At 36.7% G+C, this 23,567-nt stretch overlaps 1 protein-coding gene across 2 annotated transcripts in view; it reads left to right on the forward strand.

Moving 5' to 3' along the window:
• PARP8 (poly(ADP-ribose) polymerase family member 8) overlaps positions 1 to 22,057 on the forward strand; it is a 114,031-nt gene extending 91,974 nt beyond the window's left edge. For both annotated transcript variants that reach the window (XM_015848681.2, XM_015848682.2), the window contains exons 15-26: positions 695 to 787; positions 4,013 to 4,138; positions 6,300 to 6,365; positions 7,628 to 7,695; positions 8,056 to 8,104; positions 8,906 to 9,018; positions 9,206 to 9,278; positions 11,146 to 11,215; positions 13,023 to 13,099; positions 14,055 to 14,124; positions 15,675 to 15,759; positions 16,725 to 22,057. In XM_015848681.2, coding sequence (XP_015704167.1) covers positions 695 to 787; positions 4,013 to 4,138; positions 6,300 to 6,365; positions 7,628 to 7,695; positions 8,056 to 8,104; positions 8,906 to 9,018; positions 9,206 to 9,278; positions 11,146 to 11,215; positions 13,023 to 13,099; positions 14,055 to 14,124; positions 15,675 to 15,759; positions 16,725 to 16,827 — 993 coding nt within the window. In that variant the 3' untranslated portion in view covers positions 16,828 to 22,057. The remainder of the gene's footprint in view (positions 1 to 694; positions 788 to 4,012; positions 4,139 to 6,299; positions 6,366 to 7,627; positions 7,696 to 8,055; positions 8,105 to 8,905; positions 9,019 to 9,205; positions 9,279 to 11,145; positions 11,216 to 13,022; positions 13,100 to 14,054; positions 14,125 to 15,674; positions 15,760 to 16,724) is intronic.
• Positions 22,058 to 23,567: the final 1,510 nt, after the last annotated feature.

Genomic DNA, 23,567 nt, shown 5'->3' on the forward strand with positions numbered 1-23,567 from the left:
GTTGAAATATAAGGAAAAGTGGTTCAACAGTAGCAGTTTTTTTGTGTGTGTGATTTAAAATACGTATATATTTAGAAGAGGCTTCGTGCTCCTTTATTTGTAAAAATAAAATGTAGCTTTCCCTGAATACAGTGCTTATACAATGAAAATATAATGCATTTTCTTGAAGTTAACAAATAAATTGCTAAATTGGTCAAAGTTAAATGGAGTCTGTTAAAGATTTTTTCTTCTGGATCAGATCTTTGATTCTCTTCTCAATAACAGAATAACAAGCTGTAAAGAATAAAGCTGTGTTTATGAAGTGGGTGTGCCACCATTAGTTTCTGGATTTGTTCTCTGTGAGTTCTAATACATACAACATTTTGAGTCTGATAGAACAGTGTGAAGCACATTTGAATGCTGTTACTGTAGCTTTGATGTTGCAATATGTTTGGGTTTCATTCAAGTTTAGTCTTTTGGAATACTTATGAGTTTTAGAGTTCTTAACTCTTATTCTACTGATTATTAAAATGCTTCTCAAATGTGCTTTCCTGAATAATTGATAGGTACTTATAATTTGAAACTAATGTTGCAGTTAATATCTGGAGAACAGAGTTAACATTAAATATGTTTGATCTCTGATGTAGGCATTGCATGATAAAACAACAACCCCAAACTAGAACAAAAATATAATTAATGTTTTTCTTCTATGCAGCCCACAGTTTGTGAACGGGAGCTCTGTGTATTTGCTTTCCAAACACTGGGAGTAATGAATGAAGCTGCTGATGAAATTGCTACTGGGGCTCAGGTAGAATTACCTAATCCTTGTTGCATGTCTGATTGTCTGTAGTGTACAGTGCATTTTCAGCCTCTTAAAATTTATTTTGACTTGTGCTCTTTGGTAAGTATTATTTATTTGTGTAGTCTTATAGCTGTAAATACACTGTTCTATGCATGACATTTTCAAATTTTACTAATGAGGTGCTTCCATTGTTTTTCTCCCATGTAATTAGAGTAACCCTGTTTTCTTCTTCTGTTGCATTCAATTAGGTCACCTGGGTTGTTAATAAAGGCAGCCGTTGTCATCTGCAGATAATTCCCATTTATTTTCACCTAATGAGCCATTACTACTCACATGCAATTAATAAGCCACTTCCTGTTCATGGTGTTGGGATGTAGCTATCCACTGAGCATCTGTTGTTTTGATCATTAAATAACAGTGGGAAAGTCCTTACTGATGTTGCTACATGGATTTTTTTTTTTCCCCTTCTCCAGGAATAGAAATTTAACATAGTCTTCCTTCCTGACTCAATTATTCAGTTCAATTTTTAATTTATTTTTACCTTGTAATTACTTGACTTTCATTATTTTAAATATGCCTTAAACAAAATATTTTAAGCTGTGTTTACAAATCACCATTTAACTTTAGTTTACAGTAGTTATGGTGTACCTCTTTATCTACTTTTTCAAAGAGGGCTGAATTTTTTCCAGCTTATAATGGTACTTTAAAGAGGTAGAAGAAGGTTTTGTTGATTGTCTTACTGGACTTTGCTGACTCAATTTTGCTGAGTCTCACCATAGTGATATCATCACATGCAGTGCACTGCATCTGATTTGGCTGAGCTTTTTCCTATTTGCAGAAAGAATTCAGTACTATTAGGGTCTGAATCATTTCAGCTGTTTTTGACATTAGTTTAGGGTGGTGTGAATCACAGCATAGACTATTAGCACAGCAGTTACTTCCTCCATGGATTATGAAAAGAGCCTCATCTGACTTGTGTATATATCCAGTATATTTCATCAGGCAAATCTTCCTCCAGGTCTCCGAACCATTCTGTGTAGTGAAAGGTCCTAAATGCACATTCTCATAATTGGAAATCAAATTCTGATTTTTGTGCTGTGCTTCAAACTAGTTTCCTAAGGTAGACATTTTGTCACTCACAATATTATGATGATTTCTTCGTAAGAAGAGACAGTACTTCACAACATTTTCAAGCCTGAACCCACCTTGCCTTATTTTAGTTATGATCTAAATGCCTGAAAATTTAATGCCGGACTTTTTGTTAATTTGGACTTCCTGTAAAGATTCTTGATGGAGAGAGGCAGTAAAATACTAATATAATATGAGAGATCTTGTCATCACTAAACATAACTTTTTCCTCATTGAAAGTATTTAAATCCTAACTTAGGTTCTTCATTACTCACTGTTAAGCAAGAGAAAGATTGGGCCTGGAATTGTGGATTTTTACTCAATCCACAGTACTTCCTATTACCAGGGAACACATACGTGAACTTGCATTATAACTTTTTATTTAGACTTATCTTCAGGTTTTATCTACTTTGTGTTCCATCATCTCAAAGCAGTGGTCTCAAAGGAAATCACAGGATTAATTAAGACTAATGTATAAAGTGTTCCCCCAGGTTAAAGCAATCTAACAGTATCGTGGTGGGAGATAAGACAGAAGTCAATAGTTGTTTTAATGAAGGGTTTAGGATGCTGTAGAACCTGTAAGAGCTGTGCCAATTTTAGGACAATGGCCTACTGTGCAAGTAACAGTGCACGACAACTTTGCTTCACTGTGTTTGGCGGCTAAGACAACTCTTCACTATTAATGTTTTGCAACTGAAAGCAACTGAGTGCCTGTGAGAAGCAAGGTGTATGAACTCTGGCTCAGTTTCATGGTAATACATTTACACAGTTGCAGGCCTAGTTGCCTGACCTGGTTGTGTATAAAGACTTCCATTCTCCTTTGAAAATACTAATACAGATGACCCATTTTGAAACATCCATCACACTTGTAGCTACTATAAACTGAAAAGATATTGGAATAGCATAGAGAAAGGAATGATTATTTAAATTGCTTCATTTTTTAATATACTTGAGATATTTTAAAACAGAGAAAACTGTTCATTCACAGTAAAGGAGCAGAGGAGGAGAAAGGTGACAGTATGACTCACTGAAGCAGAGTTCCTTTTTCCTCCCTTTATGATTCTTATTTTCACTCTTCTCTAAAGGGCCATCATTTTTATTTCCTCCAAATGATCAGATACAATGCAGACATATAATAACTCCTAGAATGGCTTGAGCTGTGAAATGAGACCTGATCCGTCTGGGACTGTGGGAGGAACTGGGGTTGCCTACTAAATATGACTCATCTTGGCTTCTTGTTTCTGTCATGGAAAAGTCCTTTTTTACAGAGGGATGTTTTCAGAAGTCACAGGGAAACCAGGGGAAATGAGCCTATTTGCAGATACATTTTTAGGTAGCAACCTTGAATTTCATTATGAGTTGGACTTAGGTTTCATAGCTGCCAGAAAGCCTCTGCTTCTGTTTTGCTGCGGTCTGATTTTAACTTCTGAGTTACTAATTTTGAAACACTTAAATCACAAATTGTGTATGTACCTGCATGGACATATGTGAATGCATGCCTGTGTACACATTACACACATGCTCTTACAGTAAAAAGGGATGTTATAGTTAAGTATTACAGAAAGAAAAAAAGAACTGGATTCCCAGTGGGAGTTGTGCGAATGACTTTTAAATCACAGCACTGTTCTGGATTTAGCAGAAGCAGTGTTTACTAGTGTTTCCATGATTACAGTATTCAGAAGAACAGAAGGCAGTGGTACAAATTCTCAAACCCTTCCTTTCTTGAGCAGCATTCTTCATTTATGTCTACTACACAAGGCTACAGAGATCCAGCCCAACTTCATTTCCCCAAAGAATGAATTCAGTTCAGGTTATCAGCGCATGAATAGAAGAGAAAGCAGGACTATAAAGACTGTATCTGGTACATTTAAGACCAGATGCTGGTCTTACTAATGTACCCAGAATAATATACCTGGTTTAGACCCAAAGCCTTTTGAGGTCAGTGGAAGAATGGCAGTCTTACTTATTTCCTGTCCAAGGCATGGTTTGGGTGATATAATTAGTAGCGGAATAGGATATTTCTAGAATGTATAGAATAAAGCAGACTGGATGATAAACTATGAAAGTACATATATTAAATAATTCTTTTTTCTTCATCTCTAGGTAGTTGATCTACTGGTATCAATGTGTCGGTCTGCATTAGAGTCACCTAGGAAAGTTGTTATTTTTGAGCCATATCCTTCTGTAGTTGATCCTAATGATCCTCAGATGCTGGCCTTTAACCCCAGGGTAAGTAGTTATCTTTGATTATTTCATAATTTGGTTTTAATCATTCCTTAGGTTTCAAAGCAAGCCTTATTCCAGAGAGTTCTTTACTAGAAAAATATAAATCAAGCATACAGTGTAAGCATGTAATTGTTTCCAGTAGTCTGTACATTGGAGTTGTCTCTGAGAAGGTGTCTGTGAATAAACTGCAAGTTCATTTAAAGTTATGAAGTCTTGTAGCCAAAAGCTTATTTTAAGATACAAATTGTAGATGAGAAGTTGTTGTTGGGTTTGTTGTTTTGTGTGTGTGTGTGTGTGTGTGTCTTTCTTTCAATGTACACATTAGGCGCAGAGAAAGGCTGCTTTTAGGAGATGTAGGCGACAGAGATTTTTAGTCTATGTTGTTATTCATGAAGTGGTTATTACATCTCACTTTCCCGCTGCAAACTGTTGTCCTTAAACTGAGTTTTGTCAGATGTTGGACACAAGAATAGAATTTGGTACGACTGTCAAATTTAGAATTGTTTGATCCTCAAGATGCAAATGCTGCCTTACGGGGGAGGCCTAGGAAAGCTGTGAACCCATTATAGATCACCTCAGCCTTCCTCAAATGTGTAAATGGGGACTTTGGATGTCCCATATGGGGACGCATTTCACTTTCTGAACAATGGTCAGCTAGCAGTGGTTATTCCTCAAAGGAAGGGGTGAATATGGTCTGTAGTGCACAGGAATGAAGAATTGCCAAAGAGACTGATAAGGTAACCTGGGCAGGGCAAGGGTGTAAGGTGGTATAAGGAAGGTGAAAGATCATCACAGAATCATTGAAGGTTGGAAAATGTAAAAGGCCTATAAGATAATCTAGTCCAAAATTCAGTTCATCACAGCTGTGATGGGAGAGGAGCAGAGAGAACCCAAGGCGGTGTGGTCCACACTGTCTCCTCCCACCTTCTTGCCAGTGTGAATGAGGTGAAAGCCCCCAAGCAGGAACTGGCAAGACCCAAAGATAAGTAAAAATAAAGTGTGATTCCCAAAGGTGATGTGGCCCATCGGTTGATGAAGTGCTCCTCCGCTCAGAAAAGATAGAGGAGCCTGTTGTTCCCAGGCAGAATGTAGGCAAAGGTCAGAGTGAGGCAGGGCAGAGCAGAAGGACAACTGAACAACTTCTGATGTTTTATAGAGCTGTTGGCAAAGTAAATACATCTGCTTATTTAGCAGTTGTTTGTTAATTGTGTGCTTAATAGCAGCACATTATCTGAATAACTGGCAGAGCCTCCATGCAGCTACAAATATTGGGATGTATTAAAAAAGTGTGTCCAGCAGGTCGAAGGAGGTGATCCTCCCTCTACTTCTGCCTGCGTGAGGCCTCATCTGGAATATTGTGTCCAGTTCTGGCTCCCCAGTACAAAAAAGACAGGGATCTCTTGGAAAGAGTCCAGCGGAGGGCACTAAGATGGTGAAGGGCCTGGCGCCATCTCCCCATGAGGAGAGACTTAGGGAACTGGGGTCTGTTTAGCCTTGAAAAAGAAGGCTGAGAGGGGACTTGACCAGGTTTATAAATACCTGAGGCTGTGGGAGCCATAGTGGTGGGGCTGGTCTCTTTTCAGTAGTGCGTGGGAATAGGACTAGGGGTAATGGGATGAAAGTACAGCATAAGGAAGTTCTGCACAAATGTGCGGAAGAACTTCTTTACAGTGAGGGTGACGGAGCACTGGAACAGGCTGCCCAGGGAGGTGGTGAGTCTCCTTTCTCTGGAGATATTCAAGACCCCCTGGACGCCTACCTGTGTGACATGGTGTAGGGAGCCTGCTTTGGCAGGGGGTTGGACTCAATGATCTCTAGAGGTCCCTTCAACCCTACAATTCTGTGATTCTGTGAAATATTTGTTTTAAAAGTGACCAGCTCTTTTAAGTGAGTTACATTGTTGAATGTTTGGGAGAAACTTTCATCATGCTTTTTTTCTTTCTTTCTTTTTTTTTTTTTTTTTTTTTTTCTGGAATTTTCCTGGCCTATGAATGAAAAAGGCTGTGTGTGAATAAGGTGGAAAGAGGCTTACTTAAAAATACAGGAGGATTGGTTTGCTGAACATTCATCCTAACTTTGATTTTATACAGACTCAAAAAATTGAGGGTTTTGTACAACTAAAGACCAATAGTCTTAATGTATTTTCTTATTTTATTTACATCAGAAAAAGAATTATGACCGAGTCATGAAAGCGTTGGATAGTATAACTTCTATTAGAGAGATGACACAGGTGAGTTTTAAAATGTTTACATAACATAACAGCTATTTCTAGAACTAGGAGGATATTTATATAAGGTCTGATGGGTGGGGAAGGTGATAGGATGAGTCCTTTCTTGTAGGGCTAAAATGTGTGCTAAAAATATCAAACTACAGTATCCATATTGGCAATTAAATTAAAGTGATAAAGGTTCAAGTCTTTTGAAGTTTAAATAAGAGATAACAGCAGATTGTGAGTTAATAACAAGACAATCACCAACTGCTGTATTTCTGGGAATATCAAACTGTGTCTCTTTGTTTCCAAAGCAAAAGAAATTGATTTTGTGATGATGCTCTGAATTATAGCTTTATTTCTGTTACAACAAAACACTTGTTCAGCTGAGTATGGCTGGAGACTAGGAAGATTGGGTCTCTTGGGTTCAATACCATACGATTTCTCAATATTCACAGTAGGACAGGATCTGATAGCTGTTCTTATATTTACTGTAACAGTTCATTTCCCAAACAGGCCTTCTCAGTATAACTGCTTATTGAAATCTCTCACATACATCTTGCTTTTCCAACTATTTTATAAATGTAATTTCACAAGGTTTTATAAATCATTCTTTGTATGTATTTGTAAAGTACTTTGGGAATATGAAATGCAGAATGAGGTAGAGAAAGCAGTAAAACATATTGAAAATTTAGGTATTTTTGTTAGTTTATGTAATATCTGTTAAAGTAAACAACATTTTACTTCTTTGAACATTAAAGTAATTATTGGACTGAAGGTTTTTAAATGAGTACTTTGCACTGTGATAGAAATCAAGAAATTTTCAGGCCAATTTTCGCTTCTAACAGTATTTTACTTTGACAGCTTTTTTTCATGAAACAGATGAGGAAAAAAAAAAAGTAGATTAACTTGGGATTTTATGGTACTTTGACAAACTTGATTTTGTGATATCTCCATCCATTTTATTGGTCCAAGAGCTGAATGTTAGTGCATATGTTCTGTTGTTGTCCCTGAGATCACCGATGTTTTTTATAATATACTCTTTTTGATGCTAATTATATGCTTATTATTTTACTCCAGGGAAAATAATTGCTTTATTAATTCTTCCTGTTGTCAAAACACGTTTATAACTGTACAATGCTAAATGTCACTAAAGCTGTGATTTAAGCCTAATAATGAGTCCTATGTATGCATTTTAATAGATGAAGTCACAGACAATGTATCATGTAAAATTTAATTTTATGATTTCAACCAGCATAAAGAATGTAATTACTGTTTTCTAGGCACCTTACTTGGAAATAAAGAAGCAGATGGATAAACAAGACCCACTTGCACATCCTCTTCTACAATGGTAAAAAATTGACTCACGTGGCATGATAATTATTGACTTACCAAGATGAATGAATAAGCGCTTCACCAGTTTAATTTCCCATAAGCTCACCCTAAGAATTAATGCCAGAGTTAACATTTGCATGTGCTTTGTTCCTGAACTGTTTCTGGATCTCACCAGGAATGTCTAAAAACAGTAGAAAGACTCTATCTTATTTTACAGCTTCAAATCTGACTTTGTAGCCAAGATACAGTCTGCTTTAATCTGATAGGTTCAAAAACCTGCAGCTTCATGTTTTGTTATGGCTATGCATTACATTTTTTAGAGAGAAAGTTCTGCTTGTTTGTCATATCTAGTGCATATAATTGTTTCTTCTTTTAGGGTTATTTCTAGTAACAGATCACATATTGTGAAGCTACCAGTGAATAGGGTAAGTGTCTGTGGGTTATATTCTCATTTCTCATGGCTCACATTAGCATAAATGAGAGTCCTGGCCAAATCTAGATGTCCATGTGTCTCCATTAATAAGACAGTGGAGAGAAACAGGCAGTTTTGGGTTATGACTCATAGCACCATATTGTGAATATCTAAAACAGGTCAAACAATTTATAGTCAGAAAAGGTCTATTTTAGATGAGTAGCTCAAATACAATTGTCTATCTTGCAGTAATCTGAGATTGGATGAGAACTTCACTACCTTTGTTACCTCATAGAGTATTGCCATTGCCATTTAGAATAACAGATACAAAATTGTATGAAAAACAGTGCAGGCAAACCACATCCACCAGGAGAACCACATATGAGCATGCTATAAAAACAACACAGCTCTGACATTTTATAGGTGTGGTGCTGAGATTCGTTTCTGAGTGTGGCTCTGATGCTCTGAGTAAGGGTGTAGTAATCTGCAGTCTTTCAAATCTGAACCTTAATTCAAAGACAACTTTGATCAAAATGCCATGAAAAGTTGTGCAATTTAATTACTTTACTAGAGTCATAGTAGGCTGAAATCTGTTTCAGATACTTCCGTATGTTTCATAAACCAAAGACTGCTTTTATGTTTGATTTCAGATGAAAGCTATGGTAATGAGACCAGTTTCAACTTAGCTCTTGCTATATAAATATAGTCAGATAATGTGCAAAACAACTTGTTATATTAAGAACTACCATTCTGGAAATACAATGCTATTGTGTTCATCAACTTCTTTTCACATATGCACTATTATATTTTGCAGCAACTAAAGTTTATGCACACTCCCCACCAGTTCCTGCTTCTCAGCAGTCCACCAGCCAAAGAATCCAATTTCCGAGCTGCTAAAAACCTTTATGGAAGTACCTTTGCATTTCAGTGAGTCCATATGTTTGTATTAAACAAAGGTTTCCAAAATGCCACACAGTCTTTTTTTTTTTTTTTTTTTTTTTTTTCTTCTTGCCATTTGAGATTTGCAGCTGTGAATGTACTGTTTTATAGGATTAATGATTTCATTTTGAATTTTACACTGTAGGTTTTAACACTTTCTCTTTTACTTTTTCAGTGGTTCACACATTGAAAATTGGCATTCCATCCTGAGAAACGGCTTAGTTGTTGCTTCCAATACGAGGCTGCAGGTGAATAGTCTAAATAGAACTCAGCTAGCCTGTACCTGTTTAATTATATATTGAAATCAGATGAATTTTCAACAGGTGTATTTCTGGTAGACATATTGGTGGCAAATTGAAAAGGTAATTCTATGAAGTAATTAAATAATTTGTCTGCTCAAATGACTTTAAAAAAATTTACCTGTGGAATCTGTGTTTCATTTTTACATTGCACAGCAGCACCTCCACGAGGCTGAACTCTGTACTGCTTAAAAGCAGTCTCAAAGATTAGAATTTGTGCCTTTATTATAGTATCCCAAAGCACACTGAATTTACAGATGTCAAGTTTACAGTGTCTTCTTCACTCCTCTGATTTTCTTGGGAAGGAAATATGAGTATACTGGCAAGGAAGGATCTATGGAGAAAACTTCACTTTGATTTTTTAGGCTGAACCATGAGGAGACCACTACTGCAGGGAGATGTAGGCAGTACGAGAGGGACCAGAGGAATGTGATTCAGTGTGTTTTAAGTAGGGTTTGGGCAGGTGTTCCCCAGAGATGAATCCAAGATTCTGATACTCTGGAGGGAGATCTAAGGGTGCTGACTGAAGATTAGGCAGCAAGAGACACTGAAAAAGGGACTGGCAATTTCTGCTATTCCTTTTAGTTGTTTGGGTGTTTTTATTAGTATCTTTGAAATATACATCACAAAGAAAGCACAACTTGCACTCAGAAATTCACCAGAGTAAACCCTTTTGTTTGTGCTTTTTGTTTGTTCATGCTTAAGATATTCAGAAGAGGAGAAAACAGTTTATTCAAATCTGTTTTACATACATCATCATTTTTAGATCCCTCACATGACTAAGCTATATCATTAATCCAGTTCATTCTGTTTATCCCAATACCAACCAGTCAGGAAAAGTATCTGCTCACCAGGGATCCTGTACAACACTGTACAGTCTGGAGGAGTGAAGGCATGACTGTGCATACCAATGGGAGCTCTGGTACATTGCAGACATAGTGTAAATACTGTGGGGTCAGAGGAAAGAAATAAGGGTGAGAGTAACTCTGAAGCCCAGTGATCATAACATCTATGTGTAGGAAATGCTCTGCTTTTTCACGTGGGCTGCAACAGCTACTTTTTGTGGCTTATCTACTTAAGGCAGTCAGAGCCTGGAGGAACAGTAGAAACTGTACTTCCCACTTACATGAGAAGAAAATGGCTAATAAGGTGTGCTTCTCTTTTTGCTTAGCCCAAGCACTGTGACTTGAGCCACACAAGTTATGCTGGTGAAGAAAAGTCTTCCCTTTCCTCTCACCTTCAGACATATAACTCTGTGGCTGAAGCACTGTCCTGAAGTGATGGGATATGCATGGCTGAATAAGCTTATGCAAAAGCTTGGTCGAAATCATTCCTCCAGTGCTCAGGCAAATCTAAAAAATTATTATTTATTTATTTATTTATCGTCAAATAAGCACTGTCTTCACAGTTTCTTTATTTCTTAACTTACGGGGGAAAAAATAGCTATTGCTAGATTACTTGTATACCCAGTACAGCAGGCATAGTTTGGAAACACCTTCTGGATTTAGTTCCTCCAAGAGTGATTCACAAAGAAAGTCTGCCTAAGATTATCTCTGCACCCTTGAACACTGTTTCTATAATATGTGGTATTTTAGTTTTATATTCATTGCATTTTTTTCTTAGTTTTGTTTGTTTGTTTGTTTGGGGTTTTTTGTGTGTGTTTTTGTTTGTTTGTTTTTTTGATTTGACTTAAAAAACCATTTACTGCCAGTCAGTAAATTAATGCAAATGGATGGATACTCATCTACATCAAGACTTGTGCATATCAGTATTTTTTTATCCAGATGCTAAACAATTGTTCTGTTCTCTCTTTCAGCTCCATGGTGCAATGTTTGGAAGTGGAATCTACCTTAGTCCATTGTCAAGCATATCATTTGGTTACTCAGGTGATATTTATAAATCACTCTAGAGTTGAGACATAGGAGTATATCTCAGTCTGTTGCTTTTCTTAGTAGTTTTGCTTTTTATGATACTGTAGTAAATTTGGTGTGTAGTAAATTTGTTAGTCCAAGATTAGATTTTCTCTTTTTTGAATTGATTAGATTTCCCTTATTAAATACCTGTCCTCATTTTTAAGGTGATGAATGTCTTGAAGCTCTCCTTGAGATGGGTAGTAACTAAAGGTGATGTGTGTAATGGAAATCCATTGTAGTGATTTATTTGGTTTTTTTTGTCAGTATCAAACCTAAGTTCATCTATTATTATTGATTTATACGCTTGTAGGATCTTACCTGACCCAAAAAATATCGTCAACACACATGTTCAGCTGTATGTGTTTAAGACTGTTCCTGTATATGTTTAAGACATAGAAAATAACATACCATGTGTTCATTTTAGTGTTAGAACAGAAGGGGACAAATCTGTCCCACTGGTGAATTCAAAAGTAAACCATGCAGAGCTTTCCACCTTAGAATCATAAGTAGAAGCATAACAGGTACATTGTATACCAATGTCTATATTAAGAAACCTTTGTGAAGATTTTAAAATGCTGTGACTTCTTTCTTTTCCCACCTTGTGTTTACCATTTCATCCCATGTAAAACTGTTGGTATAGTTGAATGTGAGTTTGTCTGCATATAGGTAAATGTAATCCTGAAAATGTTAGTTATGATTCCTGATGTCATCATAGAATCACAGAATGGCCTGGGTTGAAAAGGACTACAGTGATCATCAAGTTCCAACCCTCCTGCTCTGTACAGGGTCGCCAACCACCAGACCAGGCTGCCCAGAGCCACATCCAGCTGGCCTTGAAAGAAAATGACTTTTTTTTTCTGTACAGCATTGTTCTGTGAATTTCAATATTTTTCTCCTCTCTCTGCCTTTTTTTGATGCCTTCCATCTAGTCTCTTCCAGAAAAGAAACTTGTGTACATATTTAGTATGTAATATTAATTAAAATATGTAAAACTTTATAACACTAAAAAAGCATGGAGGACCCTACACTCCTTAGTACTCCACAGGCTTAAAGTTCAACATAATCTGATGTGTATTTGAAAATTGTCAACAAATATGGAGCAGCGGAAACTAAAGGAAGCCTACAATGATGTACCATATAGGAAAGTTATATAAACTACCAAAAAAAATATAAATGAAATCTAAGGCGCAAATATAAGTGTTGAAATAACTGAGAAGGAAATTGGATCCAAATTGGGCAACCAATACTTTAACAGATTCACCTGTATATGATTTAACCTAGGCAGACTTCAAAACTACCTTTAAATAAATTAAGTACTACTGAACATTATTTAGACTCTTACTAGAACTAAATAAAATGTTCTAGATGAGCATCTGATGTTCATCTAAGGTAGGGTTTTGCTGTCTTACTCTCAGTGAATGAAACTGTTACTTCAGCTTCAGTAGGTTCTGTTAAGTTGAAACATGTTAAAATGCAGTCTGTTAAGAAACCACCTAAGAACATTCATGAGCTGAATTCAGTGTCATTTGTGATAATGTTTATCTGTGTTCATACCTTCTTAGTGCTAACTTGGCTTTCTTAATGTCTTTGCAACATATGCAGATATATGGGTAATTTACAAGATTAAACTGAATTATTTTCTGGCATAGTTAACTAGGTCTCTGCCTGCAATACAAAGGACTGTAATTTTGACTGTGACACCTGTTGCATTATCCATATTTAACTCTGCTTATAGTTGTATTTATGTGCCAGAGTACTTTACATTAATTTTGTATCTTAGGGATGAACAAGAAGCAGCAGAAGGTGTCAGCTAAAGATGAACCAGCTTCAAGCAGTAAGGGCAGCAACACATCACAGGTACAGTAGTATATCAATCATCTCTGGAAGATTTATGGTTTTATGTTGGGAATCTGATATTTGAAAAGAAGTCGGTATTTCTGTTGTGAAAGCTGATGGTTTTATTAAATGAAATCCAGAAGTCCAAGTACTGCACTCATCAAATACAACCCAACTGCTCTAAGAATTTATAGACTATACTACAGGTCCCAGTGCTTTTCTTTTCCAAATAGAAGAATTTGGGTAGAGAATGAAAACAAAGCACTGATATCATTATGACGTTCAACAAGCCTTTGCTCCCTAAGCTCTGGAATTTCTACTGAACTATGGTACTGAACTATGGTTCACTGATAGCTGGTCAGAGTTTGGGTGTGTTTGTGGTTTTTGTTTGTTTGTTTTTGTGTTTTTTTTAATTTCTAATACTGAACCTTTAGAATCATACTTTATTTAAAGCACACTTGTAGAAATTACATGTAGGACTCAATTTTGAGAAAGAAATATGACATCTGCCACACAAAAACTACAGAATAATCTGGCTTTAGGTAGAAACTGGTATGCAAGGGCAGAACCCCTTGGATCTTAGGTGACCAGTAAAGCATGAAAATAAATTGAATGGCTGACGAATCAATGATTAAATCACTTCGATTTTTATATTGATGTTTTTGTTGTTGTTTTTCTTCTGTCAGTTTGCTTATTGGTAAGATTGATTCTGTAATCAGTATTTATCAGTAAAATTCATCCTTTTGTAATAAGGAATTTTTCTTTCTGGATAAAGGAAATCAAACTTTTCCTACAATAATCCCCTCTTATGAAAGTTTTAGAAATTCATTTACATTTAGAAATAAAGCAGAAATGTTAGAGAAAGACTATCTTTATTTATGAATAAATCATTGAAAATAGCTGCTCTCCCCTTTGCTACTTTACCACTGTTTGTCTTACAGCAATAATTAAGTTTTCTCATGTTTTTACATCTCAGTCACAGAAGAAAGGACAACAGTCACAATTTTTGCAAAGCCGTAACTTAAAATGCATAGCCTTATGTGAAGGTAAGCTGAAAGCCCTTAAAAAGCTGTTCTGGTCGTGAGCACAGTTATACTGAATGTAAATCAGTGTGACCTTTAGTTCCAGTATTGGTTGGTTTTCAGTAATGAACAATTGGTATGCATATGAGTACTTGTTAGCAACTGACCTTTGTATTTCTGTTGAAAATATTTCCTTCTTCAAACAGGAAGTGTAGTACATGCTGAATTTTTATGTAATAATCATACCACATAAGTCATAGAATGGCTTAGGTTGGAAGGCAATTTCAGGTCTACCCAGTTCACTTGCCATAATCAGGGCTTTCCCCCACCAGCTCAGGCTACCCAGGGCCCAGTGCAGCCCAGCCCTGAACACCTCCAGGGGTGGGGCCTCAGAGTAAAGGTCTTCCTATTGACTGTACAGTGACTGATCATCTGGTCTGCCCAGCAAGGTTCTTCATTTGAAACTGTGATTTAAGCTTTCGGTGAATATATAAAGCACTTAATTCTGAAAAACAACAGTTTTCATACTGAATTTGCAAATGATTTTTAACTGCTTGAGCAAATTTGTTTTTCATGTGACAACTGACTTGTTCTTCTGGAGTGCTTCAGCATTTTTTTAAAGTTAAAAATCCATTGCTTATGATTACCATTATTCATGAGTGACTTGCCTATTCTTTGAATAAGAACAATTGATAATGAGTACCACAGGCCAAACAGAAAGAAATTATATTGAACTCAACTTGCCATCCATTTTCAGCATTTGTTTATTTTAAAAAGTTAAAACTAAGACACTGTGTCAAAGATGTTATTTCAAGATTCAAGCTACTTTTATGCCACTACTTAAAATACATATTATTATTTTTTGAATCTTCTTTTTTTTTTTTTTTTTTTAAAGCAAAGATTCATGGCGAAGATTCTACATGTTTGATCTTATTACACCACTAAACAGCTTAACATTGCTGTTTTCTAAACATTGAGCAAGTGTTGGTGGGATTCACCATCTCTTTGATTATAATTTTGCCTTTTAAAAGATATTTAGTATTACAGCAAATCACTAATCTTTGCCAGCTCAGTTTCAGGTGTTGTCTTTCATACCTCAGAATTGGCTCAGCCACCATCTAACACAGGCATGTGTGTGCCAAGGGCATAAGTTGACTGAAATCCTTCTTAACAACCCTATGTGCTTCTTAAATCAGTGTTTAATACATGTACTTTTTCTTTTCCTCTTTACTGGTCTGCAGAGCAGGCCTTGGCCCTTCTAAGAACTTTAATTATGTAAAGTGCCAAATGATCATAAAAGCCAACTTTTGTTTAAAGTCAGTGAGTTAAGGACTTGCTCCCATACATCCAGCATTTGTGCTTTATGGAAAGAATAATGTATTTTGGAAAGATGAACCTTGTTCATGCCCTTCTTTTACCAACAGACAACTTGAAGACTACACTTGGCCACAGGCATACACTGGGAACCAAAATTTGCACAAAGCTATGCAAAGTGTGTAAAAAGAGCAGATGTTTTAAAATGGTATCTTTCAGACACATTTTGATCACTATGGAATTTATTCTTTCCTTTACAGTGATAACCTCATCCGATCTGCACAAACATGGAGAGATTTGGGTAGTTCCCAACACAGATCATGTGTGTACAAGGTTTTTCTTTGTGTGAGTACCAACCTTCTTTTAACATTTGAGTTCTGTCTTTTCAAGGCCTTTTTTTTCTTCATGTTCCTGACAGCAGTTGTAAATGAAAGAGATAGAAGACATTTAATTCTTTAAAGCATCACTCTAGTTTGTATTTATCTCTGTACTTTTTGTCAGGCGATGTATGGATATGTTACTGGCAAAGATTTAGTAGACATTTTTAAGTAAAAGAAAACAAATGCAGTGAATGGAGTGTTACTGATTCTTCCCACTCTGTAGCATTACCTTATATTGCTGTATGTTTGACCATCTATTGCAAAATATCTTTTCTATTCACATGTATATTTTATAACTAAGGAATTAATTATTGAGAAGAGGCTTCTTATCGGTGATGTGAACATTCCCCTCTCAGCTGTGATTTGTAATTATAAACTGACATGGATTTCAGCCCTGCAAGAATAGTCATGCAAACCAATGGAGGAGCAAATAGACTCCAGATTTGCCAGTGTTGGAGGTCTGCAGTAATTAGGATTGCCCTGTCCTAGAGAGAAAATCCTTGAAGCTGTCATGGTGTTACCAATAAGCTGTGACCCTGTTGTGGCAAGAGTTTAGTTACTGCAGGTATTTCTTTGACGTCTGAAATGCTTTGGTACCAGCCTTGTGCAGTGATCCCTATATACATGCAGCAAAAGGGGAGCTGCTGTCCAGGCCTCAGCACATTAGCAGCACTTCTGCTGGTGGCACTGCTGGTCCCAGTGTGTTGCTGCCTCAGGGTTCAAATGACAATGGAAGTCCTACCACGTTCCTGAGTATGGGGTCTGCTTGTAACAGTGAAGCGCAGCAAAGCATTTTAATATTAAGCTCATTAACAGCCAGAATAAATACTGGTGATTATCGAATAAAACAGAATTTGGGATGGTTTAAAGTAGATTAATAAAGCACTAATTTGATTTTATTTTCTTTGTTTGTTTGTTTTTTCTTTTTAGTTACGAAGATGGTCAAGTGGGTGATACAAGTATAAATACACAAGAACCGAGCATTCATAAAGAGATTCTTCGAGTCATTGGCAATCAAACTGCTACTGGTTAAAAGGACCACTCTTATTTAATTGGTGTGGTTTGGAAGCCTTCCTCAGTCTCAAAGCTGGAATTTGGACTGAAGAAGATGCAAAAAAACCCTAATTTATTATTATTATTCTAAGAAAATTAACCCTTTGAATACTTACTGTTTTCTTACGCAGTGTTTCTTATCAAAATGCCTGAGATGGTATGAATTAACAACTGTTGGGGTGCAAAGTCTATTAACATACTACAACTAACAATGATTAAGCAGGCATTTGGGTTGCTCACAATAAACAGACTTTAAAAAAAGGAGTTTTGTGCTGATATTTTTATATTAAATTCTTCAGTTGGAGGCTTTAAAACTGTAAACTGGTATTTTAAATTTAGAATGACTGAATTATGTGCAAGTGAGAAAATTTTATAGTGGAGCACTTGTATTATGCAGGATACTTTGCCATAAGTAAAATATTCTCACATTTAAACACAATAAAGAGTTTCCTGGAACATGTCAAATCAAAGAGATTGGTTACCTGCAGCTACCTTAAATTAATTTGATTTTACAAAGACACAGTCAGGAGTTAGAGTCCAAGGTTAAAACAGTGTAGTTTTGGTATAATGTGTGAAACAGAGAAAACTAATGACATGATGATGTATGTTTAGTTTTCTTTATCATTGCTGAAAACACTGTCATACCCACTAAGCAGCTCTGTTAAAATTATTAATCAAACAAGCTTAGCAAACAATTTGAAAGTCAGAAGCTGTTAACTTTCTTCTTAGAAATTTGTTTTTTATATACTAGATTTGTTAAGTTTTTTCAAATCAGTAATGTCCTTTACCTTTTCCATCTTGACGTCTGTGAGATTACTCTGTGGCTAAATTTAGCCAGGTAGGTAAAAGTACCTGCTAAATTAGAGCTTTAACATGACTCAGTTGTTGTTTCTACATCAGAGAACCAGAAGATAAAATATACTGATATCGCTAAGTGAAAGTCTTTCTATTATTTTATTTCTAAGAGAAAACAAACCAGTTCGTATCTTTGGTGTTTGAACTAGCAGCTACTTTTCCCAAGTGTGCATTATGGCAACTTGGGACAGGGCCTGGTCTCCAAAGCATAAAGCATATCCTGTGCCCTGGGCAGCTCTCACAGTAGCCATCTTGCAGCATCACACCTTAAATATGGAGAGCAATTCAACTTGCCTATCTGTGCCCTGGTCACGTCGAAAAGTAAAAATAGACTAAATCCTCTACTCACTTAAGTTATCTTTGTTAAATAGCAGTACAAAAGAGGAGCAGCTAATGTTTTTCTTTTAAATCAAATTGCATAAAGAGGATTATGTTCACATTTACTCCTTATTTTTTATTTACCTCTCCCTTACTCCTTGCTGTATGCTTTTACACACCTGGAGATGTTGGGGGCTTTTTTTGTGTTCCAGACTTACTTGGTGTGAATCTTGGTTTTTCTGAGTTCACGTCCAGACTTGTCAACCCAATTCTGTTTTCAGAGCCCCATTTTGCTGTTGAATTTTTGCTATTTAACATTCACCCTCTTTGGCAGACCCCTCACTCAAAAACCAGTACCTTAATTGTTATCTTTTATGTTGGGACACTGGTTAACTTCTTGAAACAAAATTCCTGAAATATTCCAGTCTACATAAGGACTGCATTAATTTGGGTAGCTGCACAAAATCAGCATAGTTCAAAAGTGGAGCTGAAAACCTGGAGTGCCAATCCATCGTAGTTTGTCCTACAGTATGTCTAAATCACCCTCATTTTGCAGAACACAGAAGGAGGTTAAAAAGTCCTCGAAGATGTCCTACATTGACTTGTTTTTTTTTATAGTTTGCCATTATGAGAGGTTCCTCAGAAAACTAGGGATGAACAAAATAAAGCTATGTATAAACTGGAGAAGCCAAATAAGCAGGAACATTTTCTTAGTTCCCTGAAGCTGCAGAATTCACAAGTGAGCTCTTTTAGAGGCTGAGAGGTGTAGCTTTAGAACCAAGTGTAGCTACAGCTACAGTGAATTAGGCTTGCTTTGCACAGTGATGTCACGTTGCCTGCCATTTTTTTGCTCTCATAAGCACTGTCATTGAAAAGGAGAGAAAAACATATATCTGCCGAGTTTTAAGACTGCTCAAAATATTGTTGTATATGGAAGAGAGAAAGGGGAAGTGTGAAGGAAAGCAGAACTCAGAGGAAACCTTTCTGTTGTAGTGTGGCAACAGTACATCAAGGAGTTTTGAGGGCAGTGGCTGAAGTCTGGGGACAACAAAAGATGACCAAGAGAAAGACATAATATGATGAGCATAGGCATTACAAATCACTAAATGTACCACTAGCAGCTCACATCCCCCCATTTGTGTGGTGGGAAAAAGGGATGGGGCTAACAGAACATCTGTATTGTGTGCCTGAGGGAACTCAGGAACCTCCAGGCCATCTGGAAAGGTGGCGAGGGCACTGCAGTACTCCAAGGAATCATATCCAGTACTGCAAGCAAAGCAATGGAATTAATTAACATTTCACTTGCTACACAGTATCTCAGATAATTTTTTAATTAGCCAAAATGGGAAACCTTTTGGTGTTATTTCATCTGCAGGTGAAAATAAGTCTTCAGATTGTTCCCCTACAGAAGTGTTTGTTATTATTGATGTGTTTTGGTTTTTTTTTTTAAAGGTTAAGGAAAAAAAGGGGGTTCTGTTTGGACTTACTGGTTAGTCAAAAATAGATAGCAAACTTCAAAATTTAAACAAATAATAATTGAAACAAATACAAACCTTTCACAAATAGCTTTTAATCACAGACAAGAAAGAGCCCCAGACTTTAATAGTCTTCTTGGTACAAGTCTCCATGAAGTTGTATCTAAGTAACTGTGAGTGTGCCCAGCGTGGAGCAACTGATGGAGTTCTTGAGATGGAACTTTCTGACTTAATTCTACATCCCACACCAAATTACAAATCCACAAATCCGAGGGTTTGATGGAGAAATTATGTTAATACTTTAATGTTGCACCCTAATTAGAAATTGACCTATTTGTACTTCTGTAAGTATTTTAAACACTGAGAAAGGAATCAAAAAAGATGCTTTTAAACCTTTCTTGAAATTCAGTATTTAGCATTCAAGGGGTTAAGCAACTTGGGTTATTTTCTTATATAATATATGATCAGCATAACTATTTTCATCAGCAGTGCTAAACTGTTTTGATCACCTAAGTATTTGGCTCTGCATTACTAATCATATAATAGCCAATTTGTATGATATTCTGCTTAATGTTTTAGAGGAACTAGTTGATCACACCAGAATTGTTTATGCTTGTGTTTTCTCTAAAGCCCTTGAAAAACTGTTACTGATGCTGTATAATTTTAATATTATAGCTGTTGGTACTAAAAATGCATCTATTGAATAATGCTAAGATTATGCTTTTGTTAATACAAACAGAAGACCACTTCCAAATGAAGACTTTGGGCTCACATCAATTATACTATGGTAATAAACAATTTTCTACTTTGGAAATATTTAGCATACTTTCAACACTGATGAGTACAAAGTGAAAAAAAAAATGCATTAACCAAAATGAAGAGAATTGTGATTTAAAAAGAAAATGAAAAATTAAACAAATATAGAAAGACTGTACAGTGACTTTGGCATTATATTAACTAAAATGGATTTCTTCTTGGTTGTAGAAGATAAAAGTCAAATAAAAAGAGTACTTGTTATTACTGATAGGGTCAGTCAGAGCAAAAGCACTCTGTAATCTTAGCATTTTCAAAGCATGCAGGTTTGGGGTCTGACCCTGCATTGTGCTAAACACCCACTGCAGGTGCTGGGGGTTAGGCCCTTGAACAAATGTAGGTATTTTTTGTACATGTCATTCCTGGCTCTTGTGGTAAGTGTTTTACAGGCCTCTGATGCCAAGGCCTGTGGCTGCTGGCATCAGCATGAAAGCTCCGTGCTTGGGTAGGCCTTGTCCTGGCTTCTTTTGCTACCCGAGAGTGGGGCAGCGGTGGAGGCCTCAGTGGTGAGAGTGGCAGGAAGAATGGGCAGGAGAAGTCCCAGTGGTCAGGGCTGAGCCTCGCTGTGTCCTCACAGAGCCTACAGTTGTTTTGTGGGGTGCAGCAGGATGCAGCACTGTGCAAAGCTGCAGCATGCAAAACGCAGTGTGGGTTGGGTGTCCTGCTGGTCTCCCTTGTTAGCGCTACCATAAAGGGAAAGATGGGCCCGTGGGTTAGATGCAGCAAAGCTGTTTGTTGGCAGAGCGGATAAAACAAGTGTAGGGCTGAGAGTGGTTTGAAAAGTATCTCGAGTCCAGTCAGCCAGGGCTGTATTAATAACCAAATTTATTCCTTAAAGCACTGAGGAGTAGAGGTAAGCTCATACCTCAGAGGGGATAAATAAATAAAATTTAAAGCCAGGCAGCTCTCTGCATGCGCAGTGTCACGTACAGTGCACGAGGCTGTCTGTCACAAGGGGATCGAATCTCTGGATTCGGCTTTGGACACTTCGGGTGTGAAGTGAGGGGCTCCACCGCATCATGGGGTCAGTTCTGGCCGCCTCCCAGCAGCAGCCGCTGCCATGAGCGGGTGAGTGAAATACCGAGCTGCTCCCTGGTGTGAGGAACGCCAGATGCGTTGGGTGTTCCTGGTCTGCCGGGGAATGGCAATGATGTATATTACAGCCCATTACACTTTGCATTGGGGTTTTGTATGATATATTAGGTATAAGACTTTTGTAACGAGAAAACAAAATAGAATTAAAGTAGTAGTTAGTTCAATGTATCTAATGTGTGAAAAAGCTGTTGAAAAGTAGATTACATTAAGTGTTTACCAGCAAGTCAGTAAAAATAGTCCTTATACACATATAATTTAATGTTCTGAACATAATTTTATATTTACCCAATATGTATTGTATCTTTGAATTTTAAGAAGCATCCACTCCTTTCTGTATACATAAAATATGCCTATGTTTCTTTTAACTCTACAACCTTTTTTTCTCTGAATAAATATATTAAATTCTGTGCACAAAATAGTACCGCCGCCTGCTATTTAGCCTATGGTGCCTTAGAGTTACTACAAATATTTAACAAAATGTACATAATGTAAATACTGCCAGAAGATCACTAAGGCCAAATATTTTCTCTATTCACTTTTTACTGCACTTGCTTTCTATTGCTATTTAAGCCTCTTTTATCCAGATTTGTAACAGTTATAACATTGTAGCCAATGTAAATGTTTACTTTCAATAAATCAGAATTTGTTCAATAAGCACTGTGCATTTGAGCACTGTTTTAAGAGCTCTGTTCGACGTTTAAAACAGTCTTTTAGAAATTAAAATAAATTTAATGCCGTTTCTGGACTTCTGCTAGTCTCAGCAGCATCTAAAGCTTATTCTATGGTTCTATACATATTACTGGAGTACAATTTTTCTGCAGTGATCTTTTCAAAAACACTTAGATAAATAGTAAAACCAGCCCTTCATGCTGTGTTTATTGGAATGATCTACATGACTTCAAAACAGAGAAACTGGAATTAAAGCAGGATATTATGTATATAGTACAAAATGCATAAGGATATCTCAAGATGCATTTTATAATTGCTTTTAAAGAAGTTCTCTTTCTTTCTGTAGAACCGTTTCTGTCATGAAAGCAGAAAATATATGAAGAACCTTGTACTTAATGGGAGTTTGTTTAAAGTATAAAAGCACATCTGCAACTCATAAAATATGCAGACATTTGTGGGACTGTTTATTAATTCAGTGAGTGTGCTATTTTTTTTCTTTGCCTATGAGCTCATTTTAATTATAGGGATGGATATTAACGTATCTTTTGGAAGTTTTAACTTTTGTTTTGTAAAATTCATTGGTTTGTTGCTGCAGATTTGGACTATAAGTGCTAAACTGATGCTGTCATTCTGGATGCTAGCAAGTATTTTACACTTATGGAAATATGGCAGGGGAAACAAATAATCATATCATTGCAATTCTAAATGTCCGAGCATTTCCCATTGATTGGAATCTACAGGCTGGTGCTTGAGTTGTGTAATAGAGATGATATTCTGTTTTGGGAAGATTTCATATTGGGAAGAAATGACAACTCCCAATATTGTAACCTAAGATTTGAAACAGTGGTGAAATCTCAGAGTAATACCAGTATCCAGAGATAGCAGGAGGGCTGTGATTTGTACCAACTGCTGCTCCATTCCCAAACTGCTGCATCGCACACTCTCCCAATCAGTAGTCAATTATATTCACCTGTTGAGCAGTTCAGTGCAGGACCCTGCAAGATTAATAGTCCAAACTTCAACTGAAAGCAAAACAAAATTATTGCACAGGAGCAGAGCTGCTTTCAAATGCACACGCTGACTTTTTGAAAGGAAAAAAAGCAGAAAATATTTTAAGATAAAATCTAATTGCTGTTGGAAAGAGTATTTACATGCTTGGCCAGCTTCTCTTTTGTGCATTACTGTGCAGTGTAGATTGCAGCAAAAGTTTTTATATAGGCCACAAAGCCACGGCCCTGTCCAACAAGGGAATATGTCCACCTGAAAATGTTATTAGGCTGCAGTAACTGAATAAAGCCAGTAGTAGCTGAGGGCCATAATGTGGCTTTGCCCCAGCTCCCAGCACAGTGCAAACTCTCTGATTGCTAGAGAGAAGAAATCTGAAGGAGTATAACAAGGATGAACCTTGGGGCTCAGTGCCTTGCAAAAGCCTAGCACCAAAAGACGTGATAAAGAGCAACAGAATGAAAACAAACACTCCAGCACTTTTTTAAAT

The sequence above is a fragment of the Coturnix japonica genome, chromosome Z, assembly GCF_001577835.2.
Source record: "Coturnix japonica isolate 7356 chromosome Z, Coturnix japonica 2.1, whole genome shotgun sequence".
Classification (NCBI taxonomy): domain Eukaryota; kingdom Metazoa; phylum Chordata; class Aves; order Galliformes; family Phasianidae; genus Coturnix; species Coturnix japonica.